The 25,220-nt window shown below is 59.1% G+C and overlaps 1 protein-coding gene across 8 annotated transcripts in view; it reads left to right on the top strand.

Moving 5' to 3' along the window:
- The window catches only part of CAMTA1 (calmodulin binding transcription activator 1), an 855,981-nt gene that overhangs the window by 750,024 nt on the left and 80,737 nt on the right, over positions 1 to 25,220 (top strand). For all 8 annotated transcript variants that reach the window (XM_045475517.1, XM_045475515.1, XM_045475516.1 and 5 more), the window contains exons 9-11: positions 12,780 to 12,920; positions 14,420 to 16,266; positions 20,591 to 20,717. In XM_045475517.1, coding sequence (XP_045331473.1) covers positions 12,780 to 12,920; positions 14,420 to 16,266; positions 20,591 to 20,717 — 2,115 coding nt within the window. The remainder of the gene's footprint in view (positions 1 to 12,779; positions 12,921 to 14,419; positions 16,267 to 20,590; positions 20,718 to 25,220) is intronic.

A 25,220-nucleotide genomic window follows, 5' to 3' on the forward strand; every position in this document is an offset into this window, starting at 1 on the left:
CCCGGGGAAGCAGATGCCGTTCAAGGTGGCCAGCACAGTCAGAACCTCTGGCCTGGGTTCTCCCAAATGCCTCTTAGCACACACAGACAGTCCTTCTCCTGGAAGCCACCCCACTGCCACTGTCCCCCTTCTCCTATTCCGTCTGCTCCCTTTTTCTCTCATTGCCTCGACCTGCCCCGCAACACCCCCCATACAGGAGCCTGCCCGTGTCAGACAGGAACACCACGTCCCTAGGGGCAAAGGGATTAAGCTCCATGAACTCCAGGGGGTGCAAAGCAGACCCGAGTCAGCCTCTGATGCTTAACTGGAGGGAGCCATGGATGCCTGCTTGGAAGTCTGCAGTGCATCGAGAAAATTATGTACAACTACAACAAACTCCCCATAAATCTAATAACACTTGGCTCGCTGGTGTGTCTGGGGGCGGGGAGCAGAGCCGCGCGCAATTACCGAGCGTGCATGTGTGTGCGTGGCTGTGGTTACAGATGCACACGGCCTGGAAACACAGCCCTGGAAGTCAGGCTCCAGCCGAAGCCTTGCACGCGATGAGTCTTGGAACACACGTAGGGCACCGCGTTCGGGGGGAGCAGTGGTGCGTGGGGAGCCAAGAAGGCATCAGATTCGGCTCCAAAATCAGGCGTGCCACCCGACGCTGGAGCCAAACACATTAGCTTCATCACATTTTCACATAAATCACATTCCTTCAAAGACTTCACAGTTTGATTTCCTGATGTTTCCAAATTTCTCTGCCCTGCGGCAGAACTGTCAGTGGTTTAATCAAAATGTTGTGCTTCTTGGTGGTGAAGGGAAACTCTGATCCACAGCCTTCGCCCCACCTGTTGCGAGACGGGGGGCTCATTGTTCCCGGACCCCGGGAACCTCACAAATGCTGGCCTCTAAGCCAGACTGATGCTGGGAACCCTACCTAGATTCTTGCAATTGTGCCGTTTGGTCGCATGGGGGCTTTTCCCATCCATCTGCCAGATGAGGGATGCCTCTTACAGAATTAAAGAAAAAGGGAAAAAAAAAAGAAGAAGAAGACAGGGGTGGGGGCGAAAATTAAGGTATCCGATAGGAATTCCCAGTATGTTTCCCATCTGTGGCAATTAGAATATGGGTGCCGCCATGACAAAGATCAAAAGAACGGTGGCGTAAACAAAAGAGAAGGCTATTTCACGTGCACATAGCAGTTCAAGGTAGGTATGGCAACGATGCAGTGTTGGGGATCAGCCACCTGGGCTCCCTACGGCCAGTTGCTCTGCCAACCAGGTGTTGCCCTCTTTCTCATGGTCCAAGATGGCTGCTCCCGCTCCTGCCATTGCAACTGCGTCCCGACCAGTGGGAAGCAGAGAAGACAAAGTCGAGGGCAAGCTTCTTCCTTTCAAGAACAGGGCCCAGAGGTTGCACACAATACTCCCACTCATAGGTCATGGGTCAGAATTCGGTCATACGGTTACCCTTGGTTGCAAAGGAGTCTGGGAAGTGTAGCCTCTTGCTAAGCGCTACCATCCTAACATACGTTGGGAAACAGGGTTCTGCGTGTGAGTCATTCGGAGCTGAGTGGAGCTAAGCTCAGCCTGAGGTGTCCCTGCAGGGCCTCAACCGAGAATCGCTCATCTTAGGTCAAGGCCCAGGAATGATTGCCTCGGGTCCCGTCTGAGGGTTGGCGTTTATAGACGTCTAGTGAACATGACCTAAAGCTCAGCATGTCTCCTCCTGGAAATTCTGGGGTCTGTTCCAGTGCAGCTGGTCTGAGGGAGCACCAGCTTGGGACCGGCAATCTGCCACAGTGTGAGCAAAGGGCCGGGCAGGTGGAAGTCTGTCCTCCCGGATCGACTTGGAGCGGAGAAGAATGGGCACTCTGTGCCACAGTCCCGCCAACCCAGTCCTGCTCGGTGATCCTTGGCCGCCCAGAACCACAGTGGTTCTGAACCGCTGTGCCCTGGACCTTCCACTCTCGGCTCTGCTTGAGCTGCAGGGAGTCAGATGGGGCCCTTGGAGGGATCCTCTCCTCGGAGCATCGGTGGCTCTCTGCCTGGTCCCACTCCTTGGCAGCCTGGGAGGGGACAGGCCTGCCGGCCACTTCCCAGCTAGCAGTAGATGAGGTTATGCCATCCAGAGTGAGGGATGAGGGCATGAGTTTTAAGCCACACTCACAGCCCTACCCTAAGAGGGACCGTGCCCCAGCTGTCCCGTTCAGGCGAGCACCCTGGCCGGCCAGGTGGCCCTGCATCACCAAGCAAGGCTCGGGCCTTCCTGCAGACCTCCATGGCCTCAGGGATCATCAGGCGGCTCCACCGGCCACCTCTGGGTCTGGGTCTGGCTCTACTCGGACTGCCTTCCCAGGGTCCCAAGACCTCTGGGTGGGCAAGAGGAGGGCTAGCTGGGGAGCCTGCATAGCCCCAGGGCCTGCACCCACACGACGTGTACGGCAAGTCCCCAGGACCCAGCGAAGGCAAGAGTGGCTAGACACAGGGAACCCCATACCGCTGAGGAGTAGCTGATCCGGAAGAGAGGCTAGAGGGCAGTGGGCCCATTAGCAGGCACCTACCTCTCCCAGGGACTCCTCACCCCCACCCCCACTTGAAGCCGACAGAACCCTCAATGTCCAGACCCCCCCCCCCCGCCACCCCTTTCCCCACCTGTCCGAGTGGCTCTGCTGTTTCAACACCCAAGCCTTGGTTGCAGAATCAGTGCATCTGTTGTTTTCTCATAATTTTCCAGACAAAGACCAAAGACCCAGTAAGAGGGGCGGTGTTTATTTGTTTTGCTTTTTTGCTTAGATTGTAATCCTGGTGATTATAGAATATCAAGAAGTAAAATCAACAAAGGCTTTCCTTTCCTGGCCCTGCACGGATCCCCTTTCCTGGTCGATTAGCGCCACCTGGTGGCCCATGGTAGCAGAGCGGCTCAGAGATGTGAGTCCTCTGCAGTAGCCAGACCCACCCACCCCCCTCCCCGCACGCAGCAGGTGTCAGGCGCCTGGGGACGTGGGGGCACTGTGCCGCCCTGCCTGTGGACCTAGTGTCTGGGATGTGATGGGAGGCCATCTGGGGCCTGCTCCTGGATCCAGGAGCGCTGGGCTCTGGATGAGGCTGGAGCGAGCAGAAGGGGCCCCAGGGAGAAGCACATCGACTGCCTTTCCTCTCTGACTCAGTCTATCCTGATGAGACATCACCAGCTGGAGCAAGACCAAAGGGCTGGAAGCTTCTCCCTGACAAGGGAAGCATCCCCCAAGTCTTGGCCAGAGTCTGTGGGTGTTGAGTCAGTTAGCAAAGTAAGGCACATAGGTGCTGCCCCCAGGTAGCTGCAGGCAGGGGCACCGAGATGGGAGGGGGGCAGGGGAACAGCCAGGGGGAGGGGGGTCTGTTGCAAGAAAGGGTTGGAGGATTTCTTTCTGGTGAGAAATGTTCACTTGGAAGCACTTTTGTCCCTGCTCTAAAGTTACGCTCTCAGGATAGGAGCGAGGGACCAGGAGTCCGGAATGAGCTTGGGCACGGCCAGGCTGACCGCCGCTGGGGCTCAGGGGAGCCAGAGCTGCATGGCTCCCCACCCGATGCTCCAAGGCCCACAAAGCCTGCGCAGAGGTGTTGGCTCGGTGCCGGGAGCAGCGGTCGACATCGAGACTACCTGGGCAGATTGATCAAAGGCAGGCTCCTGTCCTACCCCCCACCCCAGCCCCTCGGACTTTCTGATTCCACAGGTCTGGAGAAGATTCTCATGCTTTTTGAGGGATCCTAAAGCAGGCTCCAGCGAGAGGCCCACCGAGGATCCTTGTTGTGGAGATCAGGGTCAGACCCCTGCTGGGGTCATGGCCCTCTTTGAGCATTAATTGGTTCTCCAATCCTTGTGGGAGGGAAGCGGGCGCTGGAGACAGTGCCTGTCTTGAGCTTGCACAAAGGATTGGGTGTATGAGTAGTCCTGTGAAGTCTTCCCATAGACTCTTGGTTGAGATATGCTACCCTAGAAGTTTCCTTGGGTTGAATTTCATGTTGGAGCCAGGTACATAATGGGGTCTTGCCAGACGTTCATGGACTTGAACTCATGAGACACGTGGGCATGCCATGAATGGAAGCACATCTGTGTCCCCATGGCAGGCCCAGGGCCTAGGATGGCAGTTCTGTCCCTAAGAGCAGGGACACTCATCGGTCGATGGAACTGTGAGATCTGGAAGGTTCTGCCCTGCTCCCTGCCTGTGTCCACAGGATTTGGAGTCACAGGGGGAGCTGAAGACAGTACAGAAAGGCCTGGAGAAGATTTTCCTGCCCATTTTGCTATCCCTTTGGTTAGGAGCCACTGGCACGGGGAGTGGGCAGAGTGGGTCCCCTTATGTCCCCAGCTCCTGCCAGCGCGCCTTCCTGGCACCTCCCACCCCGAGGCAGAGGAGAGCAGACAGGGGGCATCAAAGGCAAGTGGGTTTGGGTTTGCTTCCTTTCCTTGCTCTGCTCAGAGGATCCGGGCTTGTTTTGCAAATGTGCCTCTCTCCCTCAGGCTAAATTGTGTTCAGCTGATCTGGCCCCCAAGTAGGAAAACTGAAAGAGAAATACTTCTTTTGATTTCCTGTCTCTCCCTGGCTGCTTGGGCACCTCACACCCCCTGCTGCTGCAGAATCCTGGCTCTGTCCTCACCATCCCCTAATTCCGTGTGCGCGGATGGAGTGTATCCTGTGCCCGTGTTGAGGACACAGCAGCCCCACCCACATCCCGCGCCTGGCTGCCACCCTGAGCTGACAGAGCCTTGCTCAGGGCCGGGGGCTGGTCTTGTGAAACTTAGAATTCACTGCCAATATTAAAATCTCCAGATTTTCAGCTTCTCGTTGAATCTCGAAGGTTCTGGTCCACCCAGTCAGGAGCCAAGAGGCAGCTAGCCTTTTAGCGGCACCTGCCGTCCTGCGAGCAGGTACCACCACCGGACGTGAGGAGGAGGCATGTGATTCCAGGATTCCTACAAGCCCAGGGTCTCGAAAGCCGCGAGACGGAAGCTGTCTGGAATCCCACGTGGTCCCCGCCCCCACTGCCAGTGGCCTGGAGGAGGCACTGCTGGGCCGGTCACTCCTACCATCTCTGCCACTGAGAGGGGCCTTGGGAGATGGTCTGCTGTTACCCCTGAACAGGGGGAGAGAAGGTTCCAGAGCCCACTTGACTCCCTGGATGTGGGACAACAGCTGGAGCTTCTCTCCTGGCCAGCTGGGCTTCGACATCACTACTCAACCAGGGCAGCGGGCACGTTCACCTCTTAGCGGGGCGCAGACTTCCCTGCCTCAGCAACAATGGCACTTAGCAAATCGGGAGTCTGAGAGCCTCCCGCCAGCTCCTCAATGCCACCTCCTGGACCCGCTTAGCAAGGAAACACTCAGCCCGGGCTGCTTTTTGGGACACGGGGGGCCCCCAGGAGATCAGAGGTCGCCCAGGAGGCTAAGGGCTCAGGAGCCCGTCCCTATGTGGCCTGGACAGCTCAGACCGGCTCCCGGTCCCTCCCACCCAGAAGAAGTGGTACGTTCTCAGGCCCCCTGCCCTTCTCCACGGCGTGTCTACGGTCGGAACAAGATGCCCCCCACCATAGAAGATGAAAGGGGAGGGGGCTTGAAGCCCCACGTCCCCAGACTTCCAGAACCAGGAATTACAAGCTCCCTGGGGACTCAGCACTTGCGTCCCTGCGTGTGCACGCCGTCCTGCCCCCGCGCAGCCCCGGCACTCCTCCCAGTGAGATTCTGGAAATGTCCTCAGGCCCAGTAGGAGAAGACAGTTGAGGGTGAAATGGGGCAAGGGAACAGCATGTGTGTGTCTGGATATGAGACGTCAAATCTAATGAAGATTTTATCCAGTTGAACCCGGGAATCAGAAGGAGGGCCTTTATTCCCGTCAATAAGAACACAGTCAAGACGAAACTCTCAGAGCCTGCTAGTTCCCATTGACCTTGTTGCCATGGAAACAGCCTTAGTGTCAACAACTTGCAGGAATCCAAACGGGCTCATTCACGCAAGAGGCACGTGGCCGTGGCCAGCTCCCTCCCGCCCCGGCCTCGATCACGTGGTTCCTAAGTATGGTGACCATACGTCCAGGGTTGCCTGGGAACAGGCCGGTTTATACCATTGTGCAGCCAGATGATCCCAGCACCCCGTCAAGCCTCCAAGGTGACCGGTCTGGACAGCAGGCTAAATGGCCACCCTATTTATGGGTCTTTACCGAGTGTTGAGTACCTGGGCAGGAGTAGGGGATGAGCCCAGGCTGATGGGGAAGGAGGAAGGAACAACCCCCCCCCCCAACACCACCACCAGGCCTCTGTTTGGTGAGGGGGGGGCAGGTGTGGTTATCTTTGTCACCAACATTCCATTTGTCACCCGTATGCCATATACCAAGAAATCTCCTCCCGTGCAGAGAAGGCCAAATGTCGGCTCCAGCGGGCACTGTCTGTGGAGTTGCTGTAGTGACCCAAGCTCCAGCCAGAGTGCCCTGTCACACCTGTAGAAGTTTCTGCCCCACAGAGCAAACAGGGACAGGCGGCTAGCTCTCACCAGCTCCTGGAGTCACTATGGGATTAAGGGGGGGGAGGGGGGCGGGGCTTTCCGTGTTCTCGTTTCTGACTCTGTCCAGCTCCTCTCCGAAGTGTTCCAGGCTTGATGTTTCAGAGCAGAAAGGAGGTCTCAGAGCCCTCCGCCCTGGCCCGCCTCAGAGCTTCTAATGACACCGTCGAATCAGAATCCTGGGTGTGGGTCTCACGTATCTGTCTCTGAAGTCCCTTGGGGACAGTGACGGGCAGTCAGGTAAAGCATACCTCTTACACGTGAGGAAACTGAGGCCATGAGAAATCAAAGATCCTCCCAAGGCCACACGTATGTGAGGAAAGCAGCTGGAGCCCCTGCCCCCAGGCCAGCATGTCCCAGCCTGTCCCCACAGGCTCTTCTTTCTATACAGCTAGCTGGGACATTGAGCTCAATGGTTCACTCTGCCCTTCCCGAAGTTTCACGGCTGCTTAGGGTAGCCATGTCAGGAATGGACGTTTGTGGTTTCTGCAGATACCCCCGGGACCCCCGGTCAGTGAGTCCCCTCCCACCCCCCCCACCCCCCCCAGTGACTGGAAATCCAGGTGAGGAACCTCTGTCTCAGACCCAATCACTGTCCTCACAAATACCTTATTCTCCGGGAGGAGTGTTTCTTTGAATTCCTGTCTTTTGTAGAAACGTCCCCTAAGCGCACCCCAGTGTGCCAAGAGAACCCAGGCCAAGCAAGCTTCTGGGGACCCTGGCAGCCCAGGTGTAGATGCAGGGATGGGCTCCTCACACAGGACCCCCTCCCTCTCTTGCTGACATCCATTCCAAGAGCAGGTCCATGGCAAGTCCCACCTCCCACTTCCTGCCCCGGGTTGATGGCCCTGCCCGGGTGCCCGCCTGGCCCCCTCCACGGTCAGGGTGGGCAGCGGGCTGGGGGACCACACCTGGCCCAGCCACAGGTCCCAGGGTCTCCTGCATGGTCACCACCTGGGGAATTGGACACCCTGTCCCTCAGAAATGAGTCCAGCTGTGATTGGAAGGGAAGTTCAGTTTCCTAAGGAGTAGCTCTCTCTCCTCTGGTCACTAATTAACCTTCCTGCCGTTCTTTGGTCCCCAGAGGGTTGCAGGCTCGGGAGGCCCTGGGAGGCAGGTGGCTTAATGGGAAGAGCTGGACACTGCAACCGCTCCCCACCCCCACTTATCTGCTGTGTGACCTCGGACAAGTCATGTGACTTTCCTGTCTTGGTCTTCATGTTAATGAAATGGGACGAGAATTCTGCCTCAAAGGATTGTTGAGGGATTAGAGACATAACCTCTAGACCAGTGGGTCTCAAACTTGAGCCACCGTCGAATCCCTGGGGGGCTTGTTAAGACCCAGACCTGAGTCCCATCAGCAGAATTTCTTATTCGATAGGTCTGGGCAGGGCCTGGGGATGAGCATTTCTAACAGGATCCCAGGTGGTCAGACTGCTTCTGGGACCACAGCCTGAGACCCGCTGCCCAATGCCCTGTCCACATTAATGCTCCGGAGGGGACGGATAATATTGTTACTCGTGTCCTCTTGCAACGCAGTCAACATATAAAGAGCCTAGCACAGTGCCAGGTTCTGGAAAGTCCCTGATCTCAGGGCCTCTTGAACGTGCACACACATATACACACACTAAGTGTGCAGTGTGCACAAGGCAGGATTGGGTCTCTCCTGGGGCTTCTAGGGCTCCCGCCAGTAAGCTCTTGGGGCTTCCACAACAGAACACCACAGACTGGGGAATTTGGGCCAGGGAAATTAATTTCCTCACAGTTTGGAAGCTAAAGCCCAAGATCAAGGTGTCAGTGGGGTTGATTTGTGGGGAGGCCTCTCTTCCTGGCTTGCAGACGGCTGTCCCTCACCGTGCCCTCACGTGGCCTCCGCGGTATGCACACACATTCCTGGCGTCTCTCTTCTTCTTACAAGGACACGAGTCTCATCAGGTCAGGTCCGCACCCTTATGACCTCATTTCACCTCAGTGACCTCCTGAAAGGCCCTATCTCCAAACACAGGCGGATTGTGGTTAGGGCTTCAACTTAAGAATTTGGGGGCACGCGATTCTGTCCATACAGAGCGTGACAGGCCTAGCCTGCCTGGCCAAAGCTCCGCCCCACCCCCCACCCCCAAGGCTGGACCGGAGCAACCGTAACCCACGAGGCCATGGCTAGCCGCCAGCACCACGTGGCCGTGAGCCCCCTCCCCGTCCCCAGCCCCCTCTCCTAGATCCCAATGACTCTCTTCCCAGTGGTTGGCCGCCTCTTGGGTAAATTGTTCATCAGAAGATACTCTCCAAAGCATGGCCACATGCTGCTGTCATTGATTTCATTTTGATTATTCATATTAGTGGGATTGTAGCTGCCTAGCCATGGGTGGTAATTAGGGTAAGTGTTGAATACAGGCCAGGTCGGCACCAGAGTGGGCTGGGGGTTCCTGTGACAGCCGCCCCGGCCCCTGTTCTGCAGGCCAGTCTTCGTGCAGGATATGCTGCGGGCAGCCCGGCCAGAGCCATGGCTGGTCCCAGGGCAGCAGCGGGACCCCTGCGGGGGGAGGGGGGTGGCACAGGAGCACCCCGAATACCCCAGTTTCCGGTGGAAAGTGGGGCCCTCCTGGCCACTCCAGGCTTGGCCCAGCCATACCTGCCTTCTCCCCCAGTGGTACCCTCCCCCGCCCAGCCTTCCAGGGGCCACCCCCCAGGGTTGTGCATGGGAGACCCCCCTCCCTGGGATTCTGTACAAGCTGCACTCCTCCCACTTGAGGTGGCCGCAGATGGATGGGGGGCTGATGGCTGGGGAACTGGGAGCCCGGTGCCCTCCACCAAGACTTAGCAAGCAGAGGGGACAAACGTGACCCAGAGCCACCAGGGGGTTATTTTGCTGGGAATTCCCTTTTCTCCCCTGCCCGCCTCCCTCCCCGCCCCCCCAGGTCATGACCTTACATTTAATCAAGTGTGTTTTTAATGCAGTTTCCATTTTGCTGCTTTTGCAAAGAGGGAAGGGCTGGAGACAGAAGGCCAGCGCACGTGTTCATTAACCTTCCCTCCATAAAACGCTCTTTTCCCATAGAAATCTCCTTTCCCACTGATTCATTACGTGTCGGGAAGCAGAGCATATGACATGTTAAAAGCCGTCTTGATAGTATTTGATATTCAGTACTAACAACTCACCAGCTCCGAGGAGGGGGCTTCTCTCCCAGCCCCCACTGGAGGGGGAGGGACGCAATCTGCATATTGAATGTGCCAAGACAGTAGGCAATTTGCATTAAGCATCCAGAAATTCTCCGCTTGCAATCTGTCACCCTTCACTGGGTTTTCATTTTATAACCTTAACAACAGAAGGAGGAGAGCAAGAGGCAGAAAGAACGCTGTAAGTGTGCCCGCATGGCAGGGCTGGAGAGGAAGCCTGGGACAAGCCAGCCGCTGTCAGCGCAGAGCGGGGCTCAGAAATGCCAGAAGACTCCAGCAGGGGTGCCTGCCACTCACTCGAGGGATAAAACAGCCCACCCCACCCCCACCCCCAGACCCACAACTGGGCTGCCTGTAGGATGCCCTACAGTTCCTCTCTCCAGAGAGCCAAGCTCAGACCCAGGTGGGGTTTTTCCTGAGAACACCTTGGTCTGCCTTTGCAGTGAGCATCTGCTCTGAGTCCTTCCCAGAGGTAGGAGAGGCCATGCTGTTTCTGGAAGGTCTTCTGCTCTCTCCCAGACTTGCAGGTAAAAATTCAGGCTGAGGACAGAGCTGTGTGTTCACCATCCTGACTGCCCGTGAGGAACTCCTGGGAGCTTTAAAAAAAACAAAACAAAACAAAACAAAAACCTGGCAGGGCACCTGGGTGGCTCAATTAGTTAAGTGTCCAACTTCGGCTCAGGTCATGACCTCAAGGTCCGTGGGTTCGAGTTCTGCGTCGGGCTCTATGCTGACAGCTCGGAGCCTGGAGCTTGCTTCGGATGCTGTGTCTCCCTTCCTCTGCCCCTCCCCTGCTTGCACTCTGTCTCTCTGTCTCTCTCTCTCTCTCAAAAATAAATTTAAAAATGTTAAAAAAAATTTTTTAATGAAAAAAAAAAAAAAAAGCCTGGCACCACCCCAGACCAAGGATATCATAATCTCTGGGCTGGGGCAGGGGTCGGGACATGCTCTGCCCACCCCCCACCCCAGCCTCTGCTTTCCTCTCTATAAAATGAGGAGTCTAGAAAAGATCCTCAGCCAAGAGGTCCCGGGCACGAGGCCAGGCCAGTGGACCCTGGCCTTCACTCCTGCCTTGACCAGGCTCCTTCTGCTATTATCTGTCTTCCATATTGGATTTCCAGGCAGAGGTTTATTTGAGAAAAGGGTCCCACAGCTGTAATGAGGTCTGCAAAGCCCTGGCCTGGACCTTCCCTTTCGGCTGCCGGGGGGACAAACTGGGGCCTGAGCCAGCAGGATCACAGACCTCCTGGGGCTGCCGAAGAGCTCCCCAAGGGATCCCAAGGCAGCGAAAAGTAGGCCGGAAACCCCAGCACTGCCCCCGGCTGCACAAGCCCATCACACAGCACTCTGAACAGGCACCCAGGACCGCAACTCCAGGCAGCTCAGCTGGCTCAGGGACAGAAGCCACTCAGCAAGCCCCCATCCCCTCGTGATGACCCACCAGAATCCAGGGCCCTCTGGGAGCAGGGCCACGGGCCTCAGCAGAACCAGACAAATACCTGGGTCAGGTGCACGGACAAGGAAAGCAGCACCTGGCGGGATTCCCAGCACATCAGAACCCACACACGAGGGGTTTTCTCCGAAAAACGACTGGAGCCCTACATACAGGTGCTGACAAGGAACGGCAGCCATGGAGCTCTCTGCAGGGTGTCCCAAGGCAGAGCCACCGGCGGCTGTCACAGCAAGCAGCTTCCTCCCCCAAGCCCAGTTCCCACGGGCATCAGCCAGGCCGTGGAACGAGGCCGGCATTATCGTCGTCATTAACGGTCAGCACAACAGTACCGGGCAGGTGGATGCACTTTCCTCCTGGCCGCCCCATGAGGCACACGCTAGCCTATTCCCATTTTACAGGTGAGGAAACTGAGGATCAGACAGGTTTAGAGACTTGCCCAAATTCACACAGCAAGACTGCAACCCGGACTCAAACCCAGATCTGAATCTGACCCAGCCCCCACTCGCTGTGTAGACCCTCTGCCTCCTGGAGCCTCACAGAGCCAGGGCAGACACTGGGCATTGTGACCGTTCTTCCCCTGGACTCCGTGTGAGAGGAGCTCCGCCAGGGGAGAAAGGAAGTTGTCTTTGCGTTGGCAAAGCCACTGGCCTCTGCCTAGCATGACCCTGCCCTGCTCCTCTTCCCGGACCACCCGCTCCCACTCGCCCCATTTCACAGCGAGCCGGGTCCCTCTGAGAGCCCTGGGCACTGGCTCCAACCCCAGGGCTATGGATTCCCTGCCTCTGGAACCTGGCCCACCAGCAGCCACCAGAGAGGGCCGGGCTGTGCCCCGTACCCGACACACCACCTCTCGGCCGGGTCTGCTCCTGCTGAGACCACGGAGCAGTGGGTGTGAAATCCATCAGTCCGCAGGCCCAGCTGGCAAGTCAGTTTATTGTAGACTGTCGGCCCCTATCCTGCCAGGCAGGCGTGCTCAGGGTGGGCTCTACCCTCAGTCATCCTGTGGACCCACCCCGATGGCAGGGACAACAGAGTTCCAGGGCTGGCCATCCAGGTGGCTGGTCGTCGGTGGGCATCCACTGTCCGGGTCATGTGGGCCCTTCAGTCCTGCCCCCTGTGCCCCCACAGCCTGGCCTGCAGCCCCTGAGGCCGAGAAGTCCTGTGAGAAGAATCAGAAGCACCCCTCCGGGGGGGTGGGGTATCCAGCCCAGCACGTAGCCTCCGTATCCTCCGCAAATCTACACTACCCGCGGGTGGGGGTGGGGGAGGGCCCTCAGAGGCCCAGCCCTCCCTCCCTTGAAGAACCGCTTTGGTGCACTTGGACTTCGGGAAAACAGAAGCAAATCTCTAGGTCGTCCGCTCCCCAGGGTGCACCGTAGGGAAGGGAGGAGGGGAGGCAGAGGAGGAGCACAGAGCTCCCAGTGGGAGTGGGGGTCTCATGGGGCAGCCTGGCCCTCCCGCCTCCCGCCTCCGCCCTCCCTCCTCCCCCCCATGTGTATCACTTCGCCCCTAGAGCCAGCCTCCCAGCAGAGAGGGGGCTCTGCTCTGGGAGGGCCCAGGTCCCACCCCTCCCAGGCCCTGCCCCTGCACCCCGTGACCTCTGACCGCCCCCCTGCCCCTCTCTGTCCACAGTCCACGGCATCAAGTGGACCTGCAGCAACGGAAACAGCAGCTCAGGCTTCTCCGTGGAGCAGCTGGTACAACAGATTCTCGACAGTCACCAGACCAAGCCGCAGCCTCGGACCCACAACTGCCTCTGCACCGGCAGCTTGGGTGAGCGGGGCTCCCAGGGGCAGCTGGGCAGGGGGGGCTCTGCAGGCAGCGGGTGAGGCTCTCCTCCTCAGGGGTGGCCTGGAGGTCCAGTGGGTGGGGCGGGGTCAGCCCGGAGCCAGGGGACAGCGCAGGACGGCACCCAGGACTGACTCACCCTCGTCCTGCCCACTTGGGGCAGGAGAGAGCAGTTTCCAGACAGGCAGGTCCCTCTAGGAATGGGGGCAGCAGAGTTGGGGAGTGCAAGGCTTTGGGGCTCCAGGCCTCACGGACACACAGCAGGTACCCTCCGGGCCCCACCATCTTGGGTATCGTCGTCAGGAAGCCCAGGGGCCCGGGCACAGGGCTGAGACGGGCTTTTCCGGGAGGTCAGCCCTGAGTCAATGGGACCACTCGAGCTGAACCTCTTTCCTTAACCTCTGTCCCCTCCAAGGATATAAAGCGGCCCGCACTCCCTGTCCTAATGTGCCTGTTTTTCTGATAATGATATTTGCTCTTAGGAACGTGCATTCTCCATTTCCTTCTCTGCCTTAATTAGATATTTCCATTAGAGGGTCACGTCACTTCCCTGAGAAGTCTTTGGGCACTTAGGAATAATGGTGGTGAGGCTGTAATAGGCGCAGGGGAGAAGTCACCCTTTTATCAAAAGCGAGGTGACCCTTATCAGCTGGAATGAAAATAATGGCAGAGGGGAGAGAAGAGAGAAGAGCCGACCTGGCCACTGCGTGCAGAGCCCTGGGGAGACTGGCCAGAGTCCAGAGACCCTCGGCCTAGAGCTTCTCCCTCTCTGCCACTGAGCTGGGATGGGGGGGGGGGGGGTTAAGGCATTGCCTTTGCTTGGGTCTTAGAGGGATTTTGACCCACGAAGAGCTGAGGACACAACCCAGGCTGGCCAAATGGGGCAGGGGGGCAGATACCTTTCTGCCTCTGGAGCAAAGTCTAGAACCCTCTTTGGTCCTGGGTCCCGAGAGCGAATGCAGAGAGAGTGCATTTGCTCTCTGCAAAGAAACACTGCGCAGCCTGAACAGGCATGCCCGGTTTGGGGCAGGGGAGAGGGACGCGGCCTCCGTTCTGGGCTGAACCGCCCACCCTGGCCGGCAAGAGCTGTTTCAGTAAATGGTGTCTGTCTCTGAAGGCGGCAAGGGTTTTCCTGGAGGATGACAGACTCTCCCCCTTGTCCTTCCCAACCGCCTATGTCCTGAGGCGCTATCGCTAGCATTGGAAAAGCGCATCAAGGAAAAAGCCCCGCCCCCCCGCCAGTCCCCCCCCCCCCCCCCCCCCCGGTCTGGAGGGCGGTTCCATAGGGCGCGTGAGAGACCCCGAGACCCTGCGCGTGGGTGACGCGCCAGCCCCAGGGGTCAGTGGCCTGCCTGGGCCCCCAGCCGCTCAGGGGCACGATCGACAGGGGGCCCCGGCTCTGACTCTCTGTTTGCACGTGCGTGCGTGGACGTGTGTGTGCGTGTGCGCGCGCATGCGTGTGTCGTGTGCCTCTCGTTCCGCAGGAGCGGGCAGCAGCGCTCACCACAAGTGCAACAGTGCCAAACACCGGATCATCTCGCCGAAGGTAGAGCCGCGGACAGGGGGGTACGGGAGCCACTCGGAGGTGCAGCACAATGACGTGTCCGAGGGCAAGCACGAGCACAGCCACAGCAAGGGCCCGAGCCGCGAGAAGAGGAACGGCAAGGTGGCCAAGCCCGTGCTGCTGCACCAAAACAGCACGGAGGTCTCGTCCACCAACCAGGTGGAGGTCCCCGACACCACCCAGAGCTCCCCCGTGTCCATCAGCAGTGGGCTCAACAGCGACCCGGACATGGTGGACAGCCCTGCGGTCACGGGCGTGTCCAGCATGGCCGTGGCCTCCGTGATGGGGAGCTTGTCCCAGAGCGCCACGGTGTTCATGTCCGAGGTCACCAACGAGGCCGTGTACACCATGTCCCCCACCACCGGCCCCAACCACCACCTCCTCTCGCCCGACGCCTCTCAGGGCCTCGTCCTGGCCGTGAGCTCCGACGGCCACAAGTTCGCCTTCCCCACCACGGGCGGCTCGGAAAGCCTGTCGATGCTGCCCACCAACGTGTCCGAAGAGCTGGTCCTCTCCACCACCCTCGACGGTGGCCGGAAGATCCCAGAAACCACCATGAACTTCGACCCTGACTGCTTCCTCAATAACCCAAAGCAGGGCCAGACGTACGGGGGCGGAGGCCTGAAAGCGGAGATGGTCAGCACCAACGTGCGGCACTCGCCACCAGTGGAGAGGGGCTTCAGCTTCACCACCGTCCTCGCCAAGGAGATTAAGACCGAGGACACGTCCTTCGAGCAGCAGATGGCCAAAGAAGCGTACTCCTCCTCGGCGGCAGCCGCGGCCTCCAGCTCCCTCACCCTGAGCGCCGGCTCCAGCCTCCTGCCGTCGGGCGGCGGCCTGAGTCCCAGCACCACCCTGGAGCAGATGGATTTCAGTGCAATAGACTCCAACAAGGACTACGCGTCCGGCTTCAGCCAGACGGGCCGCAGCCCCCACGTCCACCAGACCCCTTCCCCGAGCTTCTTCCTGCAGGACGCCAGCAAGCCCCTCCCCATCGAGCAGAACGCCCACAGCAGCCTGAGCGAGTCCGGGGGCACTTTTGTGATGCCCACGGTGAAAACGGAGGCCTCGTCACAAACCAGCTCCTGCAGCGGCCACGTGGAGACACGGATAGAGTCGGCTTCCTCCCTCCACCTCATGCAGTTCCAGGCCAACTTCCAGGCCATGGCTGCGGAAGGGGAGGTCACCATGGAGACCTCGCAGGTGGCCGAAGGGGGCGAGGGCCTCATCAAGTCTGGGGAGCTGCAGGCCTGTAGCTCCGAACACTACCTGCAGCCCGAGACCACCGGGGTGATCCGCAGCGCCGGCGGGGTCCCCATGCTCCCGGGCGGCGTGGTGCAGGGACTCTACCCGGTGGCGCAGCCGGGCCTCGCCAACGCCTCCAGCATGGAGCTCAGCCTGGACCACTTTGACATCTCCTTCAGCGGCCAGTTCTCCGACCTGATCAACGACTTCATCTCCGTGGAGGGGGGCGGCGGCACCATCTATGGGCACCAGCTGGTGTCGGGGGACGGCGCGGCGCTCTCCCAGTCGGAAGACGGGGCCCGCGCCCCCTTCGCCCAGGCGGAGATGTGCATGCCCTGCTGTAGCCCCCAGCAGGGGAGCCTGCAGCTGACCAGTGCCGAGGGCGGGGCTGGCACCATGGCCTACATGCACGTGGCTGAGGTGGTCTCCACCACCCCAGCGCAGGGCACCCTGGGGATGCTGCAGCACAGCGGACGGGTGTTCATGGTGACCGACTACTCCCCGGAGTGGTCTTACCCAGAGGTAAGCTGGGGCCGCCCGTGGCCTCCCCCACCCGCCCACCGGCGCCCTCGCTCGGCTCAGGGAGGCTCATTTGCATGCGGCTGCCCTTTGGAGGAAGCTGTGGACCATACAAAGCTGTCCCCTTCCTCTGTCCCCGTGGCCTTTGTCCAGCACCGGCTCTCAGACTCCACTTGAAGGCCAAGGGTCTCCTGGGGGCCAGGTGGCCCTCCCGCTCCCGCCAGAATAAGAGTCTGCTGTTAACCTGGCTTGCGGATTAGGATTCCACTGACAGTTTTGCTTTGCTTTATGACTGTTTTGAAAAAATGTCCTAGGGCTGCAAAAACAAAGCAAAGCAAATTCAGAAAGCACCACCCTAGATCATCCATGTCCATTACTCCCGATTTGCTTCGCTAAGCAAAACAAAACATAAACAAATCCCCATCAAATTGAGGAGAAGGGTATGGTCCCGTAAAGCCAGCCGTGAAACGTTCTCGGGTAAATCGGGCCTCTCCGACATCAAAGGCATGTTACGTGACCCGGGATCTCCCACCACCTGTGGCCTCCCCCTCTCAGCCCCGGCCTACTGCCCCCCCCCCCACCTCAGTTCCTTCAGTCTGACCTCTGACATTGAGCATCACTGCTCCAAAGCCCAGGACCGCCGGAAACCCGCCCCCCCCCAGAAAACCCAGGTCTTCCCACAGTGACACAGTGTTTAAGGAAGAAACCTTGGCTTTCTCTCTGAGATAGAATGGCATAGGAAGGGGACAGAGAGTGGCCTGAGCTTTCCCGAATGCCCTGCTGCACACTGGGGCACACTCCCTGACTCCTCCCAGCCCGCCTGCCAGGTGCTTGGGGAGCGGCCCAGTCACCACGGGGCCCAGGTCGGCACTTTCTCCCCGGAAGGGGGCTGCCCACAGCTCCTTAGTCCCACTGCCACATCCCCTGGGCACCAGGGTCAGGGGCTGCTGTCCACTACACCGAGAGAAGGGCGCTCCTGAAAGACCATGACTGTCATGGGGCGTCAAGGCAGGAATACAGAGGCCACAGAAAGTTCTCCAGGTATGAGCGGTGCAGGGACGCTGGCCAGAACCTGTGCACGTTACAGACCCACGTGCTTGAGGGGCTCCCCGGGGTGATGCCTGAGGCAGGACCAGACTAAGGGGTTCCTGGGTCCGGGTCCAGATGGCATGTGCCCCACGCTTACTAGCCAGTGGCCTTGGGCAAGGTGGCTGCCTTTCTTGTCTCTGAACCGGGCCATGGCGGCTCTTACCTCACTGGGTTGTTGTTAAGGACCGAGTAAAAGACTCAGGCAGCACCTGCCTCTTCCGTCCACCTCCATTTGCCCCTCGCCCAAGGAGAATCGGGAAGAGTCTGACCAGGCCTCCTCTTAGTTTGGCTCAGTTTGACCCTGTCAGCAATGCTGAGCTCAGTGGCACCACGTGTCAGCCCCACCCCGGGTGAAAGATCAGCTCTGCCCAGCAGCCTGCCCCCCACAGGGCTTAAGAAAGCGACTCGGGGGACAGGGAGGGGATGTCACAAGGGGTCAGCTGGGCGACCTGGCTGCCCGGGCCTCAGTTTCCTCTTCTGCAAATGGCCGAGAAGGGTAGTCTGGAGGCCCTGCAGGTCTTAGGCCTGGGAGGTTTGGCCCTCAGGACCCTGAAAGGCTGCCTGGAGCCCGAGTCCTACAGGGACCTGTCGGAAGGGGAGAGGAACCCTCTTTCCCCAGCCTCGACCTGTGCACGCCGGCCCCCAGCATGTGTGCAGGCCCGCAGTCTGGCCTCCATGGACCTGGGGGCACTAGTGAGGGGCTCTTAGCAGACCTGGTCCCCTGTTCTGCACCCCAGTACCGGCAGGTGCCCACATTGTACCTCAGGGAAAATCAGTTCAGCAGCCTGCCACGCGAGGGCAGCACGGGAGCGGGAAAGAATGTGGGTCTGGTCACCTCCGAGAAGGAGCGTCCAGCCCTGGTTTTCCAGAAGCCCTCGAGGCTTCCAGGAAACAAAAGCAACTCAAATTCAATTTGATTTGGAAAATGCACAGATGCCCCCCAGCTGGTCCCTTTGGAACCCAGTGGCCGCACGGCGAGGCCTCTGCAGAGGCCCCAGTGGCTGTCGGCTCGGGCGCGCTTCCTAGGCTGTGTGAGCTTGAGCTCAACGGCCTCTGGGCACCCTGGCCCAGCTCTAAAATCCACTCTGCAGGAAGGCTAAGGCCAGGCCACCTTGCACTCTCTTCCGGGAGTGCTCCTCCCTCCCACCTCCCAGATCCACCTGCAGCCACAGCTGGTCACCAACACACACACACACACACACACACACACACACACACACACACAGACTGGAGGTGCCCCTCGGCCCCAGGATCTGCCCTGGGTGCATCTGAAGTCTGGGTCCTTTATCTCCGGACTCCCAGGGCACAGAGACCTCAGATGGCATTTGCTGCCCGCCCCTCCCCCAAGCCCTCTGCGTCACGTTCCTCCATTGGCTGCACCAGGCAGAGGAAGCTGCAATTAGAGCAATCAGGTGCCTGCGTCACGGCAGATCGAGTGCAGCCAGGCGAGCGTTGCCATGGGAACCACCCCCTGAACTGATGGACGCAGAGCCCATCCTACAGCGGTTTCCATGGAGAAGGTCCCGATGTTCTCCAGTAATTTCGACAGTTCTTTGTTCCTCACAGCGGCCCTAGCTTCACGCCAGGAGCTATTGATTGGGGTTATTTTTTTTCCCCCTTTTTTCTCACATGGTAACTGTCTGTGGCTTTTTGAAGCCACTGCTCTTCCGCTTCCTAGGATCCAAGGAGGATCCTGCCCTGGGCTGGCCCGCGGTTCTACCTGTGCCGTGTGGCACACCTCCCACCTGGCACCCAGCCCCCAGCCCGTGAGCCCGAGAATGCCACCTGACAGCTCCAGATCTCCCTTTGGAGCCATATATCAGAACCGAGGAATGTTAAGGCCAGAAGGGCCACCAGAGAGGTTGGGCCACTTGGCTGAGGACACACAGCTACTGAGGGGCAGGGGCAGGCCTCCTGCTTTTGGGCTCCGGGCCTGAGCTATCTCCACTGCCCCCAGCCTTTGGTGGACCAGCGTTAATGTGACTTCTCCAAAACCATCCCAGCCCATCCCAGAGCACAGGTGGAATACCTGCCCATCCAGGACAGCCCCTTCTGTGCTGGGCTGAGGGAGAGACACCCTCACCTCATCCCTGGAAACACCCCCTCCTGCTGCTGATGCCCAAGGCCAGCCCTGGGCCAGGTCTGGGTTCCAGGAGCATTGTGGGTAGCCCACGGGGAAGCCTTGTGTTGATGCTGGGGGTCCCTCCGGGGCAGGGATGGGCCAGTGCCCAGGAGAGTCCACGCAAGAACTGGTGACTGCGTGGCAGAGTGTCTCATTGGCAGGGGCCAGAAGTGGGAGAGCTGGGATCTGGCCTCTTTGACCTGGAGAGGTGGGGGAAATGGGGGCCTCAGGCCTGCACCCAGCAGCCCCTCCACTGCCAGTCTCAAGTAGGTATGCTGCTCAGTCTTCTGCAGCCTGGACACCAGGTGGCGCTCTCAACCCTGTCCTGCCACGTTCCCGGCCCCCTGCTGGGAAAAGTGGCCAAAGCCTGGGGAGGCCCACCCAGGGAGAGCCAGAGAGGCCAGCATCCCCAGCCTCCAGCGCTAAGCCCCTCTCTGCCTCAGGGCAGTCTCTGAGCTCCTCCAACTCTGAGCCCTCCTCCCCCATTTTTCTGTCTCTGCAGCCATTCTCATTCATGTCCCCGACCTCCCATCCCTGCCCCGCCCCCCCATCCCTGGGGATCCTGAGATTTCCTTGTTTCCCCACCAGAACTCCCTGTCCCTGGGGTGACACTAACATGCTCAGGCCTGTTTTCGTAACTCGGGGCTCCAGAAACCTGTCCACAAGTGAATGACAGAAAAAGCCCTCCCCTCCGCTGCCCTCCGGGGCTCCCGGCCTGCCTGGCCACTTCTCAGATGCATCCTACACTGAAAATGTTTGAAAAACTCTGTGCTCCCTTCTGCCTAGAACAGAAGGTCACATGGGAGAGGGTCAGGGGTCAGAACTGCTGGCCCCCATGCTGGATGCCAGCTGAGGAAGGCAAGGAGCATCCGGGGGTCCCTTCCGCCCCCGCCCCGAGAGGCTTCCTCCTCCCGCTGCCATCCTGACACAGTGGTTCCCAAAAGCCGGGCATGCCGGAATCCAGAATCTGCATGTTCACCAAACACGTGGGGCAGGGGCGCAGACCACCCTCTGCCCCCAGGAGCAGTGCAGCCTAGAAGGCCTGCGTCCCGTCCCGTCCCGTCCCCGTCCCTTCCTCCGGCTGACGTTCCTTTCTGCTCCTCTCTGTTCCCTCAGGGAGGAGTGAAGGTTCTCATCACAGGCCCATGGCAAGAAGCCAGCAATAGCTACAGCTGCCTGTTTGACCAGATCTCAGTGCCTGCGTCCTTGATTCAGCCCGGGGTCCTACGCTGCTACTGCCCAGGTGAGGAGGCGGTGCCCCTACCGAGGGGGTGGGCCCCCCCGAGCGCCGGGTGCAGGGGCAGCCTGGGAGCGACGCTGGACAAGTCACGTCACTACTCTGGGCCTCGCTTTCCTCTGCCGTGATGAAGGGGTCCCGGATCCACTAGTCTAATGTCATCGGTTGAGGATCAAAGGGGTATGAAGCCTGCTCAGCTGGGATTTTGAAGTTCATGAACATGATGGGGGTTGTTGGGACAACCAATGAGCTGGGTTGACACACCCAGGACTGGGCACAGCAGGAGACCAGAGCCACCCTCAGCCTGAAAGTTTCCAGGAGCTGGTGGTAAGAGCCGGGCAGGTGGAGGCGCCTGACGGGGGCCACCCCCGAGGTCAGAGCAGCCAGGCAGCTCTCTCTCCTCTGGCCCGTGCCTCTCGCAGCTCCCGCCAACCAGAAGCCACAAGAATGAGAGAGCCCAGGCTGTGTGGTCCACACGGCCAGTCCCGCAGGGCACTGAGCAGATCAGAGAGGGATGGAGAAGGCCTGGCGGGCAGCAGGGGAGGACCTGTCAAACTGATAATAATCTGCACGGACTCCCTTGAGAAAGTGAAGCCACCTGCCCTGCCCCCGGAAAAAGGTGCAGGCACAGAATTTTCTTCCGGTTTCAGGGGCAGGAGCGCCTCTGCCCTCCCTGTGGCTCTGACCTTCTCCGTCCTCACTCAGGGCTTCATCGTCATCTACTGGGCTTGACGTCCCTGTCTGGTCAACTTCTTGGCCCCTGGCCATTGCTATCTCCCCGCTGGCCCGCCAGCTCCATTTGTCAGGGTCTGTGTCTTTCCTGGTCACCGTGTGGCCCCAGGGCCTACAAGTGTCTGACATGTCACAAGAAGGAGATCAGTATTTGTAAAGGAATCCGTTTCTAGAGCTTCTGTTTTCTGACCTCTGTGCTGGTTCTGGGAAGACCCGTTGGCTGACATGAGCTCGGGGATGGCCTGTCCAGGTTGCTCAGGCAGTGAATGGAGAGAGAGACCATGCTATCTGAAGCCAAGGGATCTACAGAAGGACAGAGTGCTCCCTGTGGAGGCCCAAGGTTAGAGAGAGAAGTGAGGACAGGGACCTTGGGCCATCCCAGCTGTCTGTCTCCCCGACACCATCCCCCCAGCCTGGAGCTTCTGAGTCCACATGGAACATTCTTTCTTCTCTCTCTCCATTCCCTGTGCAGCCAGCCAGGGCAGAATGCTCCAGGACTGGGTTCACATGCTCAGCCCTCCCCTACCCCACTCCCTGAACCCAGCACCTCCTTCACTACAAATATCCCAGGGAGCCAGGGATGCTGCCCAAGTTGGCCTCCCCATGTTGGCCCTGCTCCAGGGGACCCATTCAGCCCCCTTTGCTCCCAGCAGCCTTGCTTGTTCTGGAGCACAGCCATCAGGATGCCAGCCCAGACTGGGTCAGCCTATGACAGCTCAGTGCTGCACGGCTAATGCAGCCATCACTCCCCGCCCTCCCCCCAACCTCTACCCCGGGGTGGGGGTGGGTAGGGGGACAGGGCAGCGTGTTATTACACTGTCCACTTACCACCTGCTGCTGGAACAGGACTTGCCCGGCCTCTAAATAGAAGCCATTTCCTGTACCTGGCTCTTGCCTGGCTGAGGACCCAGACCTTGCCTGTCCTGGGTTATCTGACCCCTCCACAGAAAAGGCTGGCCTTTGCACGCCCTCTGGCTACTGTCCCAGGCCACGACCTGGCGAATCCCGGGTGCTGGATCCGTCACACCACAGCACATCCCGGATCAGCCAGTTACCACTTGGTGACTTTAACTCTCAGTCCTTGACCTCTCTGGGCCTCGGCTTCTACATCTGAAAAACCAGCTGCCAGATGGGTAAGAGCAGAGTTGAAGGACGGTCCGTAAAGCACTTGGTTCACAGGCTCAATTCGTAGGGGCTCCACTAGCGAAGCCTTAGCTCTTTCTGCTTCGAGGGGAAGAGGGGATCCACTCTGTTCCATCTCTCAGCAGGCGGCTGTCCTGGTCCCTGAGCATTCCTGGGTCCCAAAAGCTGGCAGCCACCGTGTCTCCCAGTGGTTCAGGATCCTCTAACATAGCACATCTTGGACCCAGGGGTGAGAAGCCACAGGTTCAGGCAGAGACTGGGAGCCAAGGCCTCGCTGCTAGAGCACCGACTTGTTCTGCAGCTGACCGCAAAGAGAGGGTCCCCTTTGGACATGTCTGCTTTAAGGCCCAAATTAAAACCCGTCACCCTGTAAGACGGTGCTGGATGTACGCACCGAATCGTTCACCAGGCACTGGTACACATCTAGAACGGAGCAAAGCTCAAGACTCAGCCCCTTGGCCCAACTCCGTCCCCAAGGGGCAATCAGTCCAGGGTGGAGTCAGTCACACGAACAAGCCACTGCCCTGGGGGGGTGATACTGGCTGCTCGGAGACCTCTTCCCTGAGTCTTCAAGGGAGCAGGGAAATGAGCTGATCTGGAAGAAGGGACACCTAAAGGCAGAGCCAAGCTGGCCTCGCCCAAAACAAGGGCCCAGAGGCCTGTGAGCACAAGCCAAGCGACCTCAGGAGCTGGGAATGACATGGGAAGAAGGGACACAGGGAGTGCATGTGGCCACTAGTCACCAGCCTGACACCCGACGAGGAGACTGGACCCTGACCAGGAGCACGGTCCCCCACTGTCACTGGCCACAGATGACACACAGCACGGAGTCTGTCTCCTACAAGATGGCAGTCGTGCTCCAAGAGCGGGAGAGAGACAACCAAGTCAGGGCACTGAGCCCAGGGTGAAGGGGTGGTGAAGGGGACCTCAGGAAAGCTCCTCCCCCCCCCACCTTGGGCTCAGGAGGAGACAGCAGTAGCCACCAACCAGAAGACTTGTTTTGGCCACAGCCCCACCCCGGGTTCCTGGGCAGTCACCAAAGGCAAAGGGTGAAATTCAAAATGAGGTGGGCAAGGGCACTGAGATTTGAAGCAATTCATTCAACAAATGGTTGAGTGGCCACCCCATGCATGCCAGGTACTGACCTTGGCCCCGGGCATGAAGACGTGATCAGGACAGACCTGTGCCCCACTCTCACGGAGCTTACATTTTACTGCCGGAGACAGAAGGAAACAAGGAGGCAAAGAAATAGCGGGGCAAGTTGGGGGGGATATGGGTGGGGTGGGAGAACTGAACATGGCAGGGTTGGAGAAGATGGCAGGGACCAACCATGTCCGTCCTTCTGAGTCATGGGAAGGCGTTTGATTTGGTTTTATTTGCAATAGGAAGCCATTAGTTTTAAGGAGGGAAGCGAAGTGATCTAAATTATGTCTTTCAAAGATGATTCTGGGTGTGGGAGAACAGATTGTAGGGAGGAAGAACAGAAACCGGGAAACCGGAAGAAGCGGGCAGAGGGGTGATCTTTCCTGACTTAAGGAGGAGAGCTCCCTGGGCAACATATTCCCGTCAGTTTCACGTAGGAGCTTTGGAATGTGGCCCCCCAACCCCATCCCAGCAGGAAACAGGTAGGTCTCCAGGATACTGTGCTTGCCCTCAGCAGGTGGCTAATGCAGGAGTCTAGGCGAGAGATGATGGCAGCTTGGACCACAGTGGTGGCAGTGGAGACAGAGTAGTGGAGGGACCGGGACTCGCTTGCCGATGGACTCAAGGAGGGGGAGGGAGAAGGCCAAGGAAGTGTCCCTGTGTGCACCACGCTGCTGGTCTGGGACCCAGGAGACTGTGCGAGGTCCTCTCTGTCTGTCTCTCTGGGGAAGGATGGGATGCTTTCAATCAGCCACATTCCAGCATCACTGCAGGCTGTACAAATGCTGGGAGGTGCTGGACGAGAGGGGCACCCTCGGCCCAGAACACGTGTCACGGAGCAGCCTTGGGCTCCCCAGCGCCAGCCGAGGCCAGGTGGCCTGCGACCGAGCGCAGAGCTGAGCGGGCTCAGATGGGGTGTGTGCTGTCCTTTCTTCCTGTTGGTAAAGAAGGCAAATCTCTAGGGAAGATGAGTGACCGTGAACTTGGAAGTCGGCCTGGGGACACTATCAAGGCCTCAGGAGGTTCCGGACTTGGCTGGGAACCCCTTGTCCAGAGAGACACCACAGGAGGTCCCCTGGAACCCCCACCCTCCATGGAGCCAGTTGGCTCAGCTTGTAGTCTGGAGCTGAGAGACCACCCCAGGGTGGAAGCAGAGGGGAAAAACCCACTTGTCACCCTTGGGCAGTGACTTCCTGAAGACCCTCGCTCTGGGGACAGTGGCATAATACAAACCTGGGATGAACAGAGGCCACAGGTCAATGACTTGGTTTTCCCCTGGGAAGTAAGGTCTGCATCTACTCTGCCCTGGGGAGCAGCTGACTTGGACAGCTTTCTCGAGTCTGTAAGCTTCTGAAAGCCAAGAGCCCAAACAGTAACACGATCCCTATGTGCGTCCTCCCTGGAAATCTGTCCCGGGGAGGCCCTGGGCACTGGTATCCGGTGTTCCAAAAAAGCAGGGCAGGGAGCACACAACCCTGATGTCTACCGGGG

This window comes from Leopardus geoffroyi, chromosome C1 (genome assembly GCF_018350155.1).
Source record: "Leopardus geoffroyi isolate Oge1 chromosome C1, O.geoffroyi_Oge1_pat1.0, whole genome shotgun sequence".
Lineage (NCBI taxonomy): Eukaryota > Metazoa > Chordata > Mammalia > Carnivora > Felidae > Leopardus > Leopardus geoffroyi.